Below are 20,622 nucleotides of genomic sequence, written 5' to 3'. Positions count from 1 at the left end.
CCACCTTGGCCTAAGTTAGCAATTGACAATGCTTCTTATCTATAAAAAACCTAATAAGAGAAAGTAAGCAAAAAAAATATCAGCAAGTCACTTAATTTACAATGCCGCTAAAGTAAAAATGTTCCATACAGAGCGTATACATAAATGTGAACAGTACAAATTAATTAAACTGCATAAACCAACATTCAAACAGTATCCTGGAATGATACAGACATAAATAATATAATCAGATCATCCTAAGAAATAAAATTTATTATTCCAATTTACTTCAAAATTATAAATCCTATCTGAACATCTTTGTTATATAACTTTTTTTTATCAAAATGTTTTCATTTTTTGATCAGGTAATTGCTAATAGAACCTTATATAAACATTTAAGTAATTTAAGACGCTTATATCACAAACATTTTATTAATGGAAAAAAGTGACTGAAATGATATATTTACATCTATTTCTGAGTGATTTATCTACAATACTACATAACTGATAATAATATATTTTTATGTAATTTTATTTATAGTATTGAATGTATGTACATATGTATTAACAATACTCATAAAAATGAATCTAATAGCAACAATAAAGTACAAACAGCTGCAGAAATAATTTTATTTACAAAATTAAATAAATATTTTTTTATAAATGACCAAAAAAAGTTAATTTCAAGACTAAACTTCAAGCTGGTCATGTAAACCTGGTTTATATATACATATACTTTATTAAATTTTTATTCATTATGAAATCTAAATACTCTAAAATAACAGTCAGGTAAAAACATTTAATAGTATTACAATGATAATAAGTACAAAGTAAAGAGAGTAGCTAATCCCAGCACAGCATACCCAGATGAAAACACACCAGGTATTGTTAAAAATTTTGCTGTAGCATCCCAAATCTGAAAACAAAATATCATATAAATAAACATTTTTTTCAATTATAAATTAATGATCACAATTTAAAATGTAGAAAAAAATTTATTTTAAACAGCGTTAACTGTTACAGTAACTAGATTGATATCAATTTAATTGGTTTCTTTGGATCAATTTCAATTTTTAATTGTATAATTTCATTTATCTTTGATGGTCTACTTGATCTTTAATATCATATACTGCAACAGGTATCCTTCTGATATATCCACAAGGGGTAATATTCTTAGCCAACAAAGGTCATAATCCAAACAACACCTTCATTTATTTACAGTTAGTTTTCTGGATAATTATTTATTATGTAATCTCAAATTATTTCAAATTGAAATATCTATTATAAATCAGTATAAAATTAATTTTATTTATTATTTCAAAGATCAGGAAGATAATATAATTCAACTTTCTTTGTTAACAATGTGTGCTATATCCAAATTCTTGCAGCTAACATTCTGGGCAGTCATGATCATGAGTAGTTTTGATCTGCTTTGATTACATTAAATAATTTTGTAGTCATATCAGATGAAAAACGGAAACTAAATCTGTTTCTAATTTCACATATTAAAAAACATAATAATCTGAGTTAATAAATAATAAATTCAATTTTATGAAATTTTTCTCTTAAGATCATATCTGAGCTGTGATAAATGTGTAACCTAAAATATCCTGAATTATTTTAGTTGCCTTTCGGTACCAAATTGCTTTTGAAAGTTTTATTACATATAAATGACTATTAAGGTTATTTGTATTCCGTGCAATCTGTTGCAAATTGTGTATTTTATTGTTTTCCCATGCATAACACAAAAAAATGAAAACCAAAATTAATAGTATTTACAGTGTATAAACAAACTGTGAAATGGGTGAAATAAAACCAAAAAATAAATTAAATGAAAGTATTTAAAAAATTAAAGTTTGACATAATGAAAATAAACACTATTATGTGCGTACAGGGGAAAATAAAAGAGAGATTCCAAAAAAAATTAATTAAATAAATTTAACTATTGATCTCAAATGATATAAAACCATCAAATTTGTTTCTTAATAAGGATTCCAAGAATTTCAGTATGGCTTCATTTAACCTTCAGACAGAAATTGGGGAAAATATTTTAATAGACAAAAGATTTTTTGTAACAACTTTTTTGAAAAACATTTTTGGGAAAATTGTTATATGTTTTATATCACCTCTACAAATGAGTTGTCATTGTAAACCATTGATCCCATTTTGGGATGAGTTAATGAGCTTGGAATTTAAGTAATTTGGTGTGTTTGGCTCAAACTTGGGGACTCTTTTCAATCTATTGGCTGGAAAAAAGTTCAATTTGGGGCTGAAGTTCTTGTGAATTACAATGCATTAAATAATGCAATTTCAATCGTGAAAAAAATACTTTTTTTTCAACTATTTTTTTATTTTGTAGTATTTTTCAACAACTAATTTGTTTTAAAATTTAATATATATTTTATAAAAGATTGAAAACCAGCATGGTTTAACTGATTTTCTTAAATAGATAATCTTGCAAGCAACAATGTTTTTGTCAAAAATTAAAGAAAATCAATGTGATGGAAAAAATTTCAAATATTTACATAAAAGTAGCATCCACTAGAATGGTTAAAACCAAGAATTACTGCTGAAAAAAAATTGCTTAACACAAAACTAACGATAAAAATTACTGTAGAGTTATATTGTCATACACAATGATGAAAAATTCCCTAATAAACTATTGGAATTGAAAATTGAAAATACACTACGGTCATTTGGAAAGTTCTTAGGCCTGGCACAGAAATGGTGCAAGTATAACCAAATGACTACATTTGTCAAGTATGATCCTACAGATGACATGCTGTAATATAGTTGCTTATTTGCAGCAATCAAGTAAATCAAACAAGTTTTTGGCATTTTCTGAAAGATGGATAAAACTGAAATTTTACTGTTATAAAGTAACAGTAAAAATGTTTAACCCCGATTGGCATACTAAAAGTTATATTCTATTTTAAAGAATTTTTCGTCTTCGTTTTGGGCTGTAAATAAGTGGGTGCTGAATTTAAACATGGCCACTCTTCCATTCAAGATGAATGCTCGGAACAAAAAACTGCTAGGCTATGAAATCTTTAAAAAAATCCATAATGCACATTAAATGATCGCTGACTAAAGGTATTTGATCTTTACAAACATTTTGACAGATTGTGTGCACTACATTTTACACATTGTTTTGGGTATGAAAAAGCTTTCCATTCAATGTGTGCTGTTAACAGTCGACCAAATGCATTTGATTGAACATATCTCGAGGAAATATAGACTTATTTAAATGCCAATTCACTGAGTTTCTTCAATGCTTTATAATGATAGATGAAACATGGATTCATCCTACATGCCAGATATTAAACAGCATTCCAAACAGGTGAAAGCACTGAAAGAAGCAAAAACAGTTCCACCTGGAAGAAAATACATGACGGCTATGGGTTTTAGGGTTTCAAATGGTGTGGTACTCATAGACTACCTGGAAAAAGGCAGGACTATCACTGGGCAGTATTACAATTCACTGTTGGATTGATTGAAGGTTGCTATTCAAGCTAAACAACCACATCTCTCTAAAAATAAGTTCTTTCACATGATAATGCACCTGCACCACGTCTTGGGTTGCTGACACAAAACTACATGAACAGTGCTTTAAATTCTTCCACATGTACTGTATTCACCAGATTTGCCTCCCAGCAATTACTTCCTCCCAAACCTGAAGAAATGGCTCGCTTTATGAAGATTCACGGTAAAAACTGCTAATTTTACAGAGCTGGACAAATCACACATTACACAGAAAACAATAAAAAGTTGGAAAGTCATCTGTCTAAATGTATAGAATTGCATCTTATTTTAAAAAAATAAATAAAAATTTCTGAGAAATCTTGAGTTTTCTTTGTCAGGTGAAGAACTTTACACATGGCTCTCATAGATATGATAAAAAAGGAGGCAATTAAATAACGATCACTTAATATAAAAAAAGAACTTCATAATATACACAACTAGAAAAAACAAATCATCTTAGCTTTAAAAAAAAAAATTTTGACTAGTGCTTTTCTTCCACGTATGATTGCTAACCCTTTGATTGCGAAAATCATAAAATTTCAATCAAGAGATTCATAAGCCTCTTTAAGTGATGATTATTAATACAAAAAAATTTTCTGTTTTTAGAGTAAAATTAAGATATGGAACCTACAGTGACTGCATTTCTCCATCATCTTAGCCAAGCATTACTAAAATTAAATGTAATATCCCATATATTAAAACATTATGCTAAAATTCATCCGAACTGATCCATGCAATTTTTTCAAGTTGCATTTTTTGGGGCAAGGAGAGTCATGAAACATGGAGTCTGAAAAAACACAGTAAAGCAACCCCTCTCTGTGGTAAAATGTGTTAAAAACTCCTCAATAAAAATGATTATGTATACAATTCCAATTAAAAAAAATCCCTTTCGGCACAACAGAAAATTAAGGTAGATTTCAATGGTGCTAAGTAGGGGATAAAAAAATTTCCACCTTAAAGTTAAGAAAAACTTCAAATTTACTCAATATGACAATGGTTGCATGTGAAAAAATGTTTCACATGTTTAGCATATGACAAGGCCCTCTTACTACTGACATTTTGGTGGACATAAGAGTATGTCATATCAAAAATTGTTTCAGAGAAAAGTTTTATGTAATGTTTAGAGAACTAACGACCACTTTAAACAGACTTGATACTGTGCCTATTAAGGTATGGTTTATTTTGTCTTTGAAACCCCATTTTTTTCACCAACTGGGCCAATAGTTGGTGATATCAGAAAACCTTACTTAGATAAATTTTAGATCCCTATCCATAGTACGAACTTTAAATGAATTCAATATTTTACTTGTAGCGATATTTTGTTTTTTCAAAAAAGTCCCCCCCCCATTTCCACCTCCATGTTCCAATTTTGACCGTTAACAAACTTTACCGAGATTTTGGGACAAGTTGTTTTTAAGGAACAATTTGAAAATGATCAGCACAAAATTACGGCAGTTATAGTATCCACAAAGTGAATACATATATAAATTATATATAAACTTTTGAGCTGACTGTGGTTTTGGATTCTGGGGGATGTGAAATGTGAAGATATGTCAAAATTTTCTGGAAGTCAAATCATTGTACCCATTACAATGGGTAGCTTTCTTATGAAATCTACCTAAAAATGAAAGTGGACTGTGTATAGAGATTATTTCATATTATGAGGAATAAATTTTAAAAAAAGCTATAAAATTAGCCTTTTTTCGTCTTTTATTTATATGATCGGTGCTTTAATTTCCATTATTTTAGTTCGTGTAACACACTGAAAAAATTAATAATCATGCAATGTACAAGAAGTAAGATGAATATTCATATAAATAATAATTGAAATGACTAACCAGATGTCTAAGACCATTTGAAAAATGGTATGCAAATGGAAAAGCTAGCACAAACTTAGCTCCATAAATTAAAACTGGGTTTAGATGCGCATCTTGAATCATAGTGATAGCTTCTGGGTACGTGAATGGACAGAAGAAAGTTCCTGAAACAAATTATTATTTTTAAATAGACAGGTGTATTACAAAGTTCTCTCAGGACTTTCATAAACTATTCTACTATTATTCGTTTGTGGGTTTCAGCTACCCTAGTGAAATGAGGCCGTACTGAAATTTTTAGGACATTAATTAAAAGGCAGAATTAGTGATTTTTTATGGTTTTTGACCAAAAAATAGGCCTCAAAACTGTACCAGCAGTAGTTTTTGAAAAATCTGGGTGAAAACCAATAAACTGGGGTAAAAAAAACCCTGTTCTTTTATGTTTGACATACAGTAAGTAACAAATAAAACTTTTAAAATCTTGTAGAGAATTTAATTATGATCAAACTGATGTAAGAGAAGTTGAATAAAACAAAGAAAACTTAAAAAAAATTTGAATTTTATTTAGAAACCGTATACTACACCAAAGTACATTATATGTACCAGTTTATAATCAATGTTCAAAAATGATTTTCAACATATTTCTTGGCACATTTCAGTACTGCTTTTGTTGCTTTTTTTAGTTCTTCAGCGCTGTCTTTCAGGATTTAGTTCTAGGCATGCATGCTCGTTGCTTAAGTTGTTAATGCCATCTTGAGTGAAATTTGGCTCATCGGTTAACAAAACATACCTGTCTATTTGTACTTCACCAGTTGCAGAACTTAAAGCGAAGTGGATAGTTTCCTGGATGTAGATTTTTAGGATGAACTAGCTATTTATGATAAGGATAAAACTTGTTTTATTATCCTCCAAATCATCGAACGCAAAAGTCTGATCTGCTTAGAAAGTCTTATACTGATGCCTGAAATGAATCAATAACAGCATCATGTTGGACAAATCATTCATAGCTGGTATGAATTCTAGGCAGTGAACCTGTTTCCCAAAGATTGTAAAAAGTCGCATTAATTATTTTGGGATCTGGAATCCTGCGATTCGGAAAACGTATTTCTTATTCTACTGTAGCATTGCATTACCATTACTTAAAATGAATACCATATCAGCATATTCCTCTGTTGTAAATAAGTACGGCAGTACTTCAATTGCAAAACAATCACATTCAAACTAAAATCAACAGAAAACCACAGTACAGCTCACAGTACCAAATATACTTAACATACCTTACAGAAGGATTTAAACATTAATATAGTATAGTGCATTGTTGATCGGCTGCTGCTATTTTTTGTCAACCTTGAAATAATTTTTCAAATAATATATTGTATTTCTGTCATAAATAAAAATATAAGTAATTTTTATTTATCCATTTAGATTTTACAATTGTTAATTTTCAATTTTTAAAAAATTTTTTAACAGTAAATTTTGTTTTACTAATTTTTCGATCATCAAAAAAGGATCTGGTTTTTGTTTACATATGTATTTGTCTGACAAATGTTGTAATGTCCTATTTCTAAATAAAAGTCAAATTTTTTTAAGTTTTCTTTTATTCAACTTATCTTATACTATTTTGTTCAGAATTAAATTCTCTACAAGTTCTGTTATAAATTATATGTGTTTATTACCCATTCAACAAAGTTATAGCAAGTCAAACATAAAAAATAGAATTTGTACCCCAATTTATTGGTTTCTTGCCCAAATTTCTCAAAAACTACTGCATATATGGTTCTGGGATCTACTTTATTCAATTTCTCAGGACAAAAACCATAAGAAATCACTAATTCTGCCCCTTAATTAATGTCAAAAATAAATTGCAGTATGACTTCATTTCACCAGGGTAGCTGAAATTAGAACGAAATCTTTCACTAGCCATAACTCGCAAACAAAGCATTTTAGATCATATGTTTATATGAACTTTTTCCATTATTTTCACAAGTAGAATAGGTTATGAAACTCCCAGGAGTATTTCATGATACACCTGTATACAAACATGTACAAATAAAATACAATATTTTTTATTTCTGAAAATAAAATACAATTTTTTATTTCTTTTAGGATTAAAGACATTAATGTCAAAGAAAATAAGATTTTAAAGAATAAGCTATTATTTTAGCATATGCAAAAATCATCAACCAAAATATGATTTTACCTACCACAGGTAATAGTGCAAACATTTCATATTATGAAACCTTTCTACTATACTTAACTGATGGGGAATTAACGATACTTACATATTAACGCCACCGCAGTTACAGCTTTATTTAAAAACAAAGTAGTCAATCGGATTTCGGTGGAAAATGAACAGTCTCTTTATTAATTTTAATAAATGGTTATTTATATTTATTTTATAAATATAATTTAACCAAACTTAACCTACGCTCGCTAACCTTGACTAATTAACACCATAGTTTTTTGAATATTTATTTAATAAATTCAGTAATTATTTTGCAATTATTTATTATTTAAATAATCAAAACACTCCTGTTAATTAGTCAAGGTTAGCAGGCGTAGGTTAAGTTTGGTTAAATTATATAAAATAAATAAATATAAAAAATAACCATTTATTAAAATTAATAGAGACTGTTTTGAATCTACGTTAAACTCTATATCGGCCCATTTTCCACCGAAATCCGATTGACTACTTCGTTTTTAAATAAAGCTGTAGCTGGAGTGGCACTAATATGTAAGTACCGAATTAACCCGCTGACTTTCCTAAAATTAGTGGAGGTATGTGGTAAATACAAACAACCTAGCATTCTAAATTTCATGAGTGAACATGTTCAACCAATCCTAAAATATATGCAAACATATAAATACAATTACACCCTATTTTTAGCATTTTTGAACCGAGGAACTTCAAAATTAAAGAAATGAAAATCTAGGTATCAAAGATCCACTACAATACTAAGCTTAATATAGAATATCACACGTTTTCAGCCAGGAAAGGAGATATAATTTCATCAATAGTTGAGGTCAAATTTGTTACCTTTTTTTATTATCAATTCTGCACTTTAGTTCAAAGATCATGTTGCTGAATATGATATGAATATTTGTAGCATATGAAAATCGCTTATAGCCTGACAAAGATTAAAACCTGAAAAAGGGTTGCTATAAAATTTCAAGTTAAGGTACTAAAAAATATATATATATCTACAATATTAACAAGGATTAGTGAAAGTTCATCTTTCAACTTTTGTTGAAAATCAGTAATTTTATAAAAAAATTTGGTTCCAATTTTAATAGAAATCTAATAACCCAAACAATTTTCCTATGTCAAATTTTATGATTATATACAGTGCCCATTCTAGAGGTAAACAAACAAATATTCATTCATAATTATTGTACAAGTGTAGCAGGGACTAAGGAGTTTATTACTGTTTGCTCATAGTGTTTTTTTTTTTTTAATTAATGGAACAAGTAACCTCAAAAACATTACATAATTAAAAACTTTTTCTTATAATATTTTTCATGAAGATAACCATAAAAGTAAAAAATGAATTCTCAACACTAATTTTTTTAATAAGTATAATATTTATTTCCAATAATCAACAAAGAAATATAGATTGCAATATAGTGTTTTCAATTACTTTATAGATACTACAACAAATCTCAAGAAGAGGTTGGAAATTATTTTCAATGGTTGGAAGAATTATTTTCAGAAAAGAACAAGTTTGTCTCAGCCTTTCAGCCTGTGGTCCCAGTTCAAATCCTGGTCAGGCATGGCATTTTTCATACAGAAATCCCACTTTCGTATCTCACACACAAGCTTCAAGCTTATGTGGCGATGTCATCAAGCAAAATAAAATAAAAGATAAAAATATGTTTTTATATTTATAATTTGTCTTACATTAACTTGATTTATATATTTCTACATTTCAGTCAGAAAAAAGATTTATTTGTTTACTCTTTAATACTTTCTAATTCATAAATGTGAAATTTAAAAATCCTAAAAGTTATTACTTTTGAATTTTTTTGCCTCGGTTATATTTTTTGTTAAAGAAATTTTTTAATTTTTTAGTACTAATGTTAAACACAACAACAAAAAATTCTATATCCTCAAGAAAAACTAATGCTAAAAATCCTGTCTTAATAAAAAAAAAAAAAAGGGAAATCTAATGCGGGGAAAGATGTAATGTGCTTTAGATTCTAAAGACTGTAAATATATATATTTTTTTAATTAGTTTTAGTCCAATTTATTTATACAAAAATAATCCAAAACAAAGCAACAACCAATTTAGACAGTGACATTTTTTGTTTAAACAAATTCTGTTAGAAGGAATTAAAAACTGGATCACCAAAAATGGTGATAACAAAATTTACAACAAAATTAAAAAGTAATCAATTAAGTTGAACCATTCAGTAAAGAATAAGGCTTCTAACCAGTTGAATTGAGAAAATGCTCCATTCTTTAAAATAAAATAGAATTAAGTCACATGCCAAGAACAGAAGATCTGAATTTTGATTTACTTTCTTTTTTCCTTTAATAAAGGTTAGTTATAATTAAACATAATAGCATTTTAATGAAAACCTTAAGTAAATTTCTCATACATCATAATCTAAATTCATGGAGAAAATTAATTGTATACCTAAACATAAAGAAAAAAGGAAATTCATACTTTATCAACTTTAATTCTGTTCATACTTTAATATACCATATAATCTAGGCGATATACGTTTTGAGTTGAAATTTTTCTATATGATCACTAATTTTTGTTTTAATACTTCTCAATTATAATTAGAAATGATAATTTTGTTATGCGCCAGTTGAAAAAGGTGTGCTTAAATTTTTATTAAAAAAAAAAAAATCAGTTTTTTACAGTTATTGTTACTTTTGCATTAATAATATATTTTTCGATTTACACCTGATATTGTGTGTAAAATTTAATAATAAAACTTTTTTCTCTCTCAATCTTTTCTCTAAGATGAAGTTATAATTATCTAGGAAAATTGAAAAACAGAAGATATTTTTGCAATTTTTTTTACATTTTGTTTAATAAAAATTTAAGCACACCTTTTTCAATTTGCGCATAACAAAATAATCTTTTTTGACGATATTCCAGAGCCATTAAACCAAAAATAAGTTATCATAAAAAATCCAAATATGCCCATTTTGAAACAGATACCGCATCAACTAATAGTAATATACTTAGGATCAGGTAAACATAAGCTCTAAATGTCAGAATAGAGGTGACCCATGCAAGGTCAAATTCTTTGCTCCATTATCACAGTACACTAGTCATTAGCTATCAGTTTCGTGAGTTTTTTGAGACCTCATCTGTGGAGAGAGGTTAGACTTACGGAGAGGAAAGTTAGGGATAAATGTATGAGAATACTTAAAACTATCTTGTTGGATACTTGACCAAATTTATGTTTAAATGGAAATAGTCACCAAGAGAGAAACTACACATTTTGTACTGTTAAGTCATGTGTACAATAGATAATTTATTACCTTGCAAAGAATGCAGTCAATCATCTTCAATGGCTGACTCTGACAACTATTAAAGTAAGTTTATGGCTTACTTCTCTCTCCAGAACTTAACTCTAATCTTTCTCCACTGAACAGATCGCCTTTCACACAAATCTGATTGCTAGTTGACCAGAGTACTGATAATGTGATGCACACTTAGACCTTACACTGTTCAAACACTGTTTCCAACATTTTGTTTTTGTATTCTTCTGATCCTAAGCATATATACTGCGGTACATTACAGCACAAAAAGAAATTTAAATTGATCGTAGAAAGTGCTCAGATTACCAAAATAAATAAATTAGTTATAACAACCATTATATTTTTGTGAAAGTAATCTTACAACCTCTTATCAGAAAAACATGTATAATAGTTACAAGAACGTGAGATTTACTTATTTCAATGTAAAAGTGAATTCAAATTTTCATTCATAAAAAAAGTTATATTTTTTTTTATAAAAAGTTATATATTTTTTACAAGACAGTAGGTTTAGTAATCACCAAATTAAATTAAAAGAATATCTCATTTTTGATAAAGTTAGATTCAGACTAACTGAATAAAAATTAATACGGGTTTGGAATAACATGCCTAGATATCGTTCAGTTAATTAATCTGTAAAATAATTAGATATTAATTACTTTTTATTTACTTGAAGACAAAATTCAGTGAATTTAATTAAGTTTTGTCAACTAACCTGCAGCTAAAAAATAAAAGTAACCGTAAGTTACCAATCCTGTCATCCTGTGAAAGATGGACAAATACGACTGAAACTGCATTTTGTAAATGGTGACATGTGGAGACATCGGTCGTCCCAATCTCTCATTCTTGTTTTCATAGCTTTCATGTAATTCATTTTGTGATTTGATGGGTCTTAAAACAACACACCTTGATCTGTAAATAAACATATAAGGTATCAGAGGTAAGAATTAAAACATGCATAATTAAATTAAACGAACAGAGAAAAGTCTAAAAAATACTTACTGCTGTAAACCGGATATTCCACAAAAACTGGGTCTGGTTAATTTTGATAAACTCGATAATCTGAAATAAATGAGAAATGTATTACACAAACTACTTGAAGAAACAAATAAAAATTAATAGAAATCCTCACTAATTCTACAATAAGAAACAAAACGAGATACAGATATAGACTAATTAGAGAATACCTACTAATAAAGAATTTGTATTTAACCCACATAAAATGTATTGAAATGTGCGTTTGTTAAAAAGTCTATACTTACGAATTTAATAAAAATTAAACAGAATTAATATAAAACCCAACTATGAACATATAAATCTGATATAAATTAAAAATCTTCAACATAAAATATAACCCTGAATAAAATAATTTTACAAAGAATACTAAAATAACAATTATTGCATTCACCATAAACAGTAAAATAAAATTATGTAAATATTCTCAACAACAGAAATGTTTTCAAAACACTAGCTTACCCTCTAATATACAAGGACATTTTCGTAAATTTCAGTTCTTACGATATCGTATAACCCTTCGTAAACCAACCAGTGTTGCCAAACGTATGCAAAGTAGACAGACTATTCTTTTTAAGTTTATAAAACAGATTCTTGCATAACAATAAAAGTAATGGTCACTTCAACAATTTATATACACATTCTTTTTTCTCACTCAGGATTACAATGACTTCAAAAAAAAATTGTCGCCAGTTGTTCAGTCAACACAGGCGTACATAAAGTACACTAAATTTATAACTGCATACAATGAAAACTGATTACCAATGAAGGGTATTAAATATTTTTTTAATAAAATTTAGCACGATTTGTGTGTGCTTCACGTAATACTTCAATGGACCACTTCTGCAACCCCTGTAAATATGAACTTACAAAGGCAACTTTCTGTGACAGATATGCGAGAGATAAAAAGGTTATCTAAAAATATCTTTAAAATTATGTTTTAGGAAAGTGAGGAACAAATAAATATTTTAAAGAAATCTGAGATTTTTATTATACAGATATATTTTTATTAATTTAAAGTTCTTCTGATTTACAAAAAATAAAATCAGTATAAGTTAATATCGCATTACGCGATAATTTCATCTTAAAATCAAAATTTTTAAAAATAAATTTCCATTATTTGTATATTTCATAATACTTCGAAGATTACTTTCACCCGAAGGTGTTGAGATTTCAAACCTTGTATGTAGTAATAAGTGTTTTTGTTTACTTACGATACCATCATTTACGTACTATCATCGTGTTAACGCGACTAATATAATTCTTTCACCAATATGTGCTGTACTTTATCGGCTTTAAGATCTACTAGCACTATCGATAGGTTGCAGCTAACTGCTGGAAATAGAGAAACTAGCTTCTGGCCCATTTGTGTCTGTGCGTGCGTGTAAGTTGTGTAGTTCTGTTAGTAAAAATGTCAGATTCGTCGCGTTCGTGTCCAGGATATATTTCTTCTCGTTAAAGCTCTAATAACGCCAGAAATTAATGAACACAGTTAATGAAACAAGCATACAACAACAAAACTGATCTTGCTTATTCATATTTACATCGACGGAAAGCAACCGACATAGATGAACTGTTTACATTTTTGAATTTGACCGTGGTTATGCCTAGAAATAAGAAAAATTCTATAAATAGTAATGGTCAAGATTCATGCTATTACATTACCCAATATTTTCCGAGACGATGCCTAGAAACAGACATTTGAACATTCTTAGTATGCTTGATTTTGCCATTAGAAAAGATCAACCACCCGGCTTGCGTCTTCAAAATTCAAGAATTATTAAAAGAATTTCTCAAACGTGTTTTTTCTTTTCAAAAAAGTCCTTAGTTTTGTTCAAAGGAATTTTGTTTATTTTTATAAAAAAAATTGTTTTAAATAAAATTTGTTTACAAAAAAATTTTTTAAATAAAATAATATTCAGTCCTTGTAAATGTGAAGCGATAAATCAAACAGAGAATGACTACTACATATAGAAGACAACTTTACAGGTTGACTGTCATTGCAATTTTTAGGTTTTGTACTTCTCATAATTGTGTCCCAAAAATGGAACACACCTACTTTGCCAATTCTGCTACTTGACCCATAAATACAGCACAGGGATTAAAGTTTTTGAAATAGTGTCCCATCTACAGATCACGTTTTTCGTGTTTTACGATGAAATGCTTTGAGTTTTATTTTCTGAATCCACCAGTTAGCATTAGAGAATTTTGATCCATACAAAAATTATTTTAGAAAAACCAACCGATTTTTTAAAAGTTCAAAAATCATACATAGCAATATATTTCTAAGCATATTTTTACAATTATTTCTGTAGTTAAATTGGCAACACATCCGTGATGTGTGTTTTCTATTAATACAGCCTCTGTTCTTGACGTGTGTTGTTTTGAGGATTTTTCCTGTTTAGCCTCCGGGCACCACCGTCGGGTATTACTTCTGAAGATGAATGAGGATGGTATGTACGAGTGTAAGTGAAGTGCAGTCTTGTACAGTCTCAGGTTGACATTTCTGAGATGTGTGGTTAATTGAAACCCAACCACCAAAGAACACAGGTATCCACGATTTAGTATTCAAATCCGTATAAAAGTAACTGCCTTTATTATGATTTGAACGTTGGACTCGACTTCGAAATCAGCTGATTTGTGAAGACGCGTTTACCACTAGACCAACCCGGCAGGTGGTTCTTTTGAGGTTATCATTTGTCCATACTACTTTACAGTAAGGAGTGATTAAAGTTAATCCATCCATTTACATTTAGTAAATAAATGTACGTAAATTTATGTTTTGTAAATGAGTGAAAACTTATATCTCAAATATTAAATTATTCGGAAGGCAGGTCATCTTCGTATGATAAATAATAACGCTGTAACCGTAAGTAATGACAATTATTCAAATATTGTATAGGGAGATGACAATAATTATAAGAATTTTGTTTATAATCTTGCTAATGACATGATAAGTATAAATCCGGATTTATCGATTAATTAATGCATTGTACTCCAATCGACTTATTATTTTTGGATAATCATTTGATTAACTGTTTGATGCAAGAGACAAATCATAATGCGAATCAAAAGAAGAGATGCACTCGTTTTAAAAACAAATTCTTGCCTAAACCTGATTTCTTCATTGCCTGTATCAACCCAAGTTTCTTGGGATTGTTATGTGTACAAGTTTAGTAAAATTGCCAACCATCAGTGATTATTGTTGTAATGATGAAATGTATCTTAGCAAGGTGGCTGATATTATGAGTCTTTAATTGATTTGAATTATTGTTAAGTAACTTATGCTTTGCAGATAATCAAACGGCTGTTCCAGGTGACCGCTTGTATAAAATATAGCCTAGTTGATAGGATGGTGAAAAACTTTAAGGCAAACTTAAACATTAATTTTTTTTAAACTTTAAGGGTATTTTGTAATTTCAACAGTATATAAAAGATGCCACAAATATGGCATCAAGCTTTTTAAAATATTTCCGTCACCTGGGTACAGTTACCTGCCAAGCTATTTGCAGGAAAGGAAGTTAGTAAACAATCTGTGTCATCAAGAGTTATGGAGCTCATGAAAGATTATTTACACTTCAGAAGAATGCTGATAACTAGTACACATCACTCAATTGCTCAAAAACTAAATGATTGTTCAACCATCTTGTAGGCACATTAAGAATTAATAGACGGGTAATCCAACAGTTATAAAAAGTAAAATTGAAAGAGGTGAGTCACTGTATATGAAAAGTTCATCTGATGTTATGATTATGAAATTGAAGGATAAAAAAGAAATGTGTATTTTAAGTTCAAAACAATCCTAAAATGTTATGTAAAATATCCTAAATATTATGTGTGCTTTTATAAATTTTATTGTTTCTTGTTTAACTTTGTTTTGCAATTTAGTATTTTAACCTAGTGTATTTTATAGCTTCATGGTAATGGCATTTTTTATTATAATAAACTGAAGTCAAGTATTTAGAAAATATAAATATGGAAATATTGTATTTATAAATTTCAAAATCAATTACTTTGTAGAATTTTCATTTCATGGCAACTCAAGAATTAGTATAGTTTTTTTTCCCACAGCAACTCAAGAATTATTAGTATAAATAATTGCTTGTTGGTACTTCCACAATGTGAACTTCCATCTTTGTAAATACCATAAAACTGCTGATGTTTTGACAAAAACTTGCCATGCTGAGATCCGTTGTTACAGTGTCAAATATAACTTTAAGAATACACAATCCATTTTGTAAATTCCACTGCAACAACAAGGCAATATTTTTCAACATTCCAGTGACTATCTGAGTTATTCAGATACAGATATGTATAAAAGTTTCTTTAAAAAACTACAATTTGTAGACATCATCTGGTTTCTGTCTGGCAGCAGGTTCCTTATGCCACCACTGTCTGCATCCATTTCTATTCTTCATCCCCTAGTAATTTCCAGTCTTCACTTTATTAACTTCATCCTTCTTCCTCACTTTCTCCTTCTACTGAAACTTCCAATGTAGTTGTTGAGATTCCACTTCCTCTAACCACATGTCCTAAACTGTTCCTTTTCTTTTGTTTATTTCCTTCATAAGTGTTCTTTCTTTTTTAATTCTGTTCATTACTTCCACATCTTGATTTTTCTTCAAGTACACATTTACCTCAATCCAGTTCATCATCCATGCTTCACTTCCATACAAAATACATACATTACCAGCACTTGGCTGATCTCTTTCCTATAGATTGGGACTTTTACTACATAGGAATTTCTTTGCCATCCTTCCTTTTATTTCCACCATAGTCCTTTTGTCACCATAGCCTAAATTTTTATTTTTTCTATTCTTCTTTCTCTTTACCACTGATTTATATATTTTATATATATATAATTTACAAAGAGGATACTCTTTGTAGAAAAAATTTAGAAAATTAAACAATGTAAGCAGTTTTGGTAATCTGACATTTGATTACTCAGTCATTTTCTAATTAAATGAATGCTGTTTTACACAATAATATTTTAGTTGCTAAAAAAAAACTGTAGTAATAATTTTGTTACACAATCACATTCACTCACACAATGGACTTAATTATTGTTTGAATAAACATAAATTATTTACTCATGTTTACATAACATTCTCATTATCTTGTTAATAGAAATTTCAATGTAGAAATAGAAAATCTCTAACATGCTTCTACATCATCAAACAAAGCCAGGCCATGTGCTTTTATGGGGAAATCCATCAGGATCTTTAATACATTTGTTTCCTGTTGCCCTCTGCATCCTAATTATATTGACCATTAAAAGTGATTTCTCCATCAGAAGCCCAATAAAATGCCCTGACCCCTACCCACTTATCTGCCTTTCTACATACTTGATAATAAATACTTCTATGTACTTCATATACATATACTTAATACACAATGTTGCCATGACAAATTTAATGGAAAATTCTGCCTTTTTAAATTCATTTTATGTGTAATCACATTTTAAATTACTGTCTGTAATATTACATTGCTGTTTATACTGCCATATTTTTTATTTACAGTTTTCAAACTTCCTCTGAAATACATCTCCACAAATTTGCATCACCTTTGAATTCAAAGCAGTTGACACAACATCCTGAAAAATCTAGTTTGAGTACAATCAAATGTTCCAATTTATAGAGAACAGACTTTTATTACTGTGGTAGATGCCAACTTTCACTACATTATTTAATATTTCCTTGTCTCAACTACTCAACTATTATTCCCCCACTGGTTTTTTTGTTAAGCACATATTCTCATATTACCATCCAGATTTGTGAATTTGTCAACTTGCATGTGCTGTTCATTTTCATCAAACTAGAGATCTGAACAATAAGCTTCATTACATCATTATTTTTACTTACCAAAGTTACATAAAAATCAGTTGAATTAAAAGTTCACCATACACACGAGTTGAGACAGTACCACACTACAACTAGGTCTCAATAATTTCACACGCAACTGGAGATCCAGTGATGGTCCTCCCGTAAAATAGTCCTCAAAATATGATAAATTAAAATAATCAATGTGAATTTCTATCTATACAGAGAAAAAAATAGTCAGATAAAAAGATTTGTTACAGAGGGAAGTAAAAGGCTTTGTCAATGTTGAAACATAGCACAGACTTTTCCGTCCATACAGAAGACAGTTCTATGATTTTATACATCCATATAGATATTCAGATTAAAACCAAATTTCAATGTAAATATCTATAACTTCTCTTTATTTAATGTAAAAAAAAAAGGCTCATTCACATTAAACACAAACTAGATCACCTTATAGAGTCACCATATTGTTCAGAACTAATCTATAAATCATCACTGATGGCAGTATATTTAATTTGCTGTCACTATATGTAAATACTAAATACTATATGTAAATACTAAATACTAGCAGGAGTATCCAGACACCTGGTTTGATGTACCATGATTACCCTCAATCACAGAAGTGATTATAGAAAAAATAAATTTTTTCAGAATAATATTTATTTTATTGTATGCAGGAGGTAATGTTAAAAAATTATTAAAAGTTACAGTACATTTCTGTTAGTGGTTTAACTACATGCATTTTATTAAAACTAATACTGCTGTTGCGATGAAAAAATTAACCAATAGAGTATCAGTTGTTAGCAGCCATGTTATTGTTGTCCATTCTTAAGTTCCTTAGGCCCTTTCATTAAAGGGATCACGAGAACCTCTTGCTAACCCAAGGATTAAATTTTATTTCCTTCAATTTTATATACTTTTCCAGAATCTCTTTTTGCATAAACTTGCCGAACAAGGAATCACTGGAAAAACCTGTCTAGGTGGGCAAGTCATTCCTATCCCAGTATTCCCAACTGCACATAGAGATTTCACATTCCATGGCAGGATATATGATCCTGAATGCGGTTAATAAGCGTGCCTGGCATCCAGGCACTCTATGCAGGCGACCTCTACTTTTCTGGGGAACCAGTGGATCCATCTCATCACTTGAGGTATGTTTAAACAAGGCTCTGGTAAACTAGAACAATGGTGAATATGACAATGAATAAACATCACAAACCACCTTTCAGCTTTTCTCTTGACAAAAATATCACAGATCCATATCCAGTATAGTGGTATAGTGCTGGAGGAAAGCTATCTATTCAAATATTTAGGGGTTCAACTTGACTGATGTTTAATGTGGAAGCCCCATGTGGACCACTGTGTGGAAATTGCAGTAAAAAGAACCCACTGCCTACTAAAGACTGCCAGCCATAGGGTGGGGTGCCTGCAAATCAAGATGTTTTCAAGAATCAAGACTGCTTACACATTGTACATAAAACATGTGCTAGTATAGTACACTAAGCAAGCTCGACCTCATTCAAAATTTGGCCATCAGGATAATCACAGGCGCTGCTAACTCTACCCCTATTGCAGCCATGGAGGCACAGACTCAGATTGAGCCCCTACAATCATACCAAGAAAGGGTAGCATTGAGATTCTGGGACCATTTTAGGAGTGTCTATAAGCATCAATGGCCTAACTACCAGCAAGCTGCTTCTAGGCTGAGGACTGTATATGAAAAACTTATACGGAAATATGATATTCCACTTGTGGACATTGCACCCCTGTGCATAAGCCAGGTCTTCTTCAATCACTTACTTCGATCGCTATGAACTCAAGAACCATTTGACACCAAAAAAACATGTCTACATACAACAAATTTAAGCAGCTAGCTGTATAAACCATCCATGAGGAATTTCCATAGGATGAGTGGATTCATGTCTACACTGACGGATCTTCAATTTCAAGCAGTAGAGAAACAGGAGCTGGACACTGCTGCTGTCTTTTCCAGGGACATATAGCCATAGGTGCCCCCTCAGCAGCTATGATGGTTAAGTTGAAGCAGTACATGCCGTTGTGGCCGTATTGAAAAAGCTAGTTTCTTTTTTAAAAGCATTGTTTTTGGTTGACTTTGAAGCCGCTATACATAATCTATCGCACAACACCCAACAGACTGCTGAAGGACGGTTGAGTGTAAAAGAAACTAGAAAGCATGGGAAGTAGTGGTCATGTCAACATACATGTAAATGAATCAACATACATGGAAACTGGCCAAGTTAAAAACGACTACCCCAATCTAGTTACTGTGTCTAGTTACTGAATCTTTGCATTCTTTCAGAGCACTGGTCGATGCAGCAGTCTACCAACAGAATAAATGGTCACTGATGTTCCTAACAACCCCAACCTACCACGTGCAGTCGGCATAACTGCCTTCCGACTAAAAACTGGTCACAATTCACCTTCACCACATCCATGTGCTGCCATCTCCTGAGTGTCCACTGTGTGGTTATAAGACAATGGATGCTGATCACCTGATAGATTGTCCAGCCTGGACCACACCCGGCTGGATGATAGCCCAAAGTTCACAGAAGCCCATCTTTTTTGGTCAGTGCATTGCCAAATGGTTCAACAGCCAAGGGTGGGTGTTGGCTAGTAACAGTTTTGATCATGTCTGTATCCTCCATGACCTCAATAACAATCTGTTAATAAATTAATATTCCTAAATTTAAATACTAGATAAAATACAAAAATTAATATTTTTGTTGTTAAATTTTTTATCACTACAGCACTACAGTTTTAATGAAATGTGTGGTAATTTATATATACCACTGACTGAAATTTATTCATTTTTAATGCACATGGCTCAAACTTTAATATCATATATTTTTTTTATTGGCCTCAAGAAATATAACACTAAGAAAGAAGGGAAGTGACGTAAAGAAGGAGTAACATAATTAAAGTAAAACTAAATAAATCATACTGTATGATTTAT

At 30.0% G+C, this 20,622-nt stretch overlaps 2 protein-coding genes across 3 annotated transcripts in view; one reads left to right on the top strand and one right to left on the bottom strand.

The window, feature by feature from the left end:
- Nucleotides 1-231: 231 nt before the first annotated feature.
- Nucleotides 232-13,174, bottom strand: LOC142327510 (succinate dehydrogenase cytochrome b560 subunit, mitochondrial-like). Of its 2 annotated transcripts, none has more exons than XM_075370637.1 (5): nucleotides 13,041-13,174; nucleotides 11,815-11,874; nucleotides 11,528-11,724; nucleotides 5,340-5,482; nucleotides 232-895 (listed from the first exon to the last, which is right to left on the bottom strand). In XM_075370637.1, the coding sequence occupies exons 1-5, from the start codon at nucleotides 13,049-13,051 to the stop codon at nucleotides 788-790; spliced, it is 519 nt and encodes a 172-aa protein (XP_075226752.1). In that variant the 5' UTR covers nucleotides 13,052-13,174; the 3' UTR covers nucleotides 232-787. The 2 variants fall into 2 exon arrangements, with proteins under 2 accessions (XP_075226752.1, XP_075226751.1); XM_075370636.1 differs by lacking the exon at nucleotides 13,041-13,174 and adding an exon at nucleotides 12,289-12,643.
- Nucleotides 13,175-14,262: 1,088 nt separating this feature from the next.
- The window catches only part of LOC142327526 (ATP synthase subunit s, mitochondrial), an 86,919-nt gene continuing 80,559 nt past the window's right edge, over nucleotides 14,263-20,622 (top strand). Inside the window, exon 1 of the mRNA XM_075370662.1 lies at nucleotides 14,263-14,695. The gene's annotated coding sequence lies outside the window, so the exon portion shown is untranslated. The remainder of the gene's footprint in view (nucleotides 14,696-20,622) is intronic.

The sequence above is a fragment of the Lycorma delicatula genome, chromosome 7 (genome assembly GCF_047948215.1).
Source record: "Lycorma delicatula isolate Av1 chromosome 7, ASM4794821v1, whole genome shotgun sequence".
In the NCBI taxonomy this organism is placed as follows: domain Eukaryota; kingdom Metazoa; phylum Arthropoda; class Insecta; order Hemiptera; family Fulgoridae; genus Lycorma; species Lycorma delicatula.
This window is presented reverse-complemented; position numbering and strand designations above follow the sequence as displayed.

Coding starts and splice junctions, on each gene's coding strand:
- LOC142327510 (XM_075370636.1), bottom strand. CDS start 12,308: ATGTCCTTGTATATTAGAGG. Junction 11,875..12,288: donor ATGTCCTTGTATATTAGAGG/GTAAGCTAGTGT, acceptor CATTTATTTCAG/ATTATCGAGTTTATCAAAAT. Junction 11,725..11,814: donor GGAATATCCGGTTTACAGCA/GTAAGTATTTTT, acceptor GTTTATTTACAG/ATCAAGGTGTGTTGTTTTAA.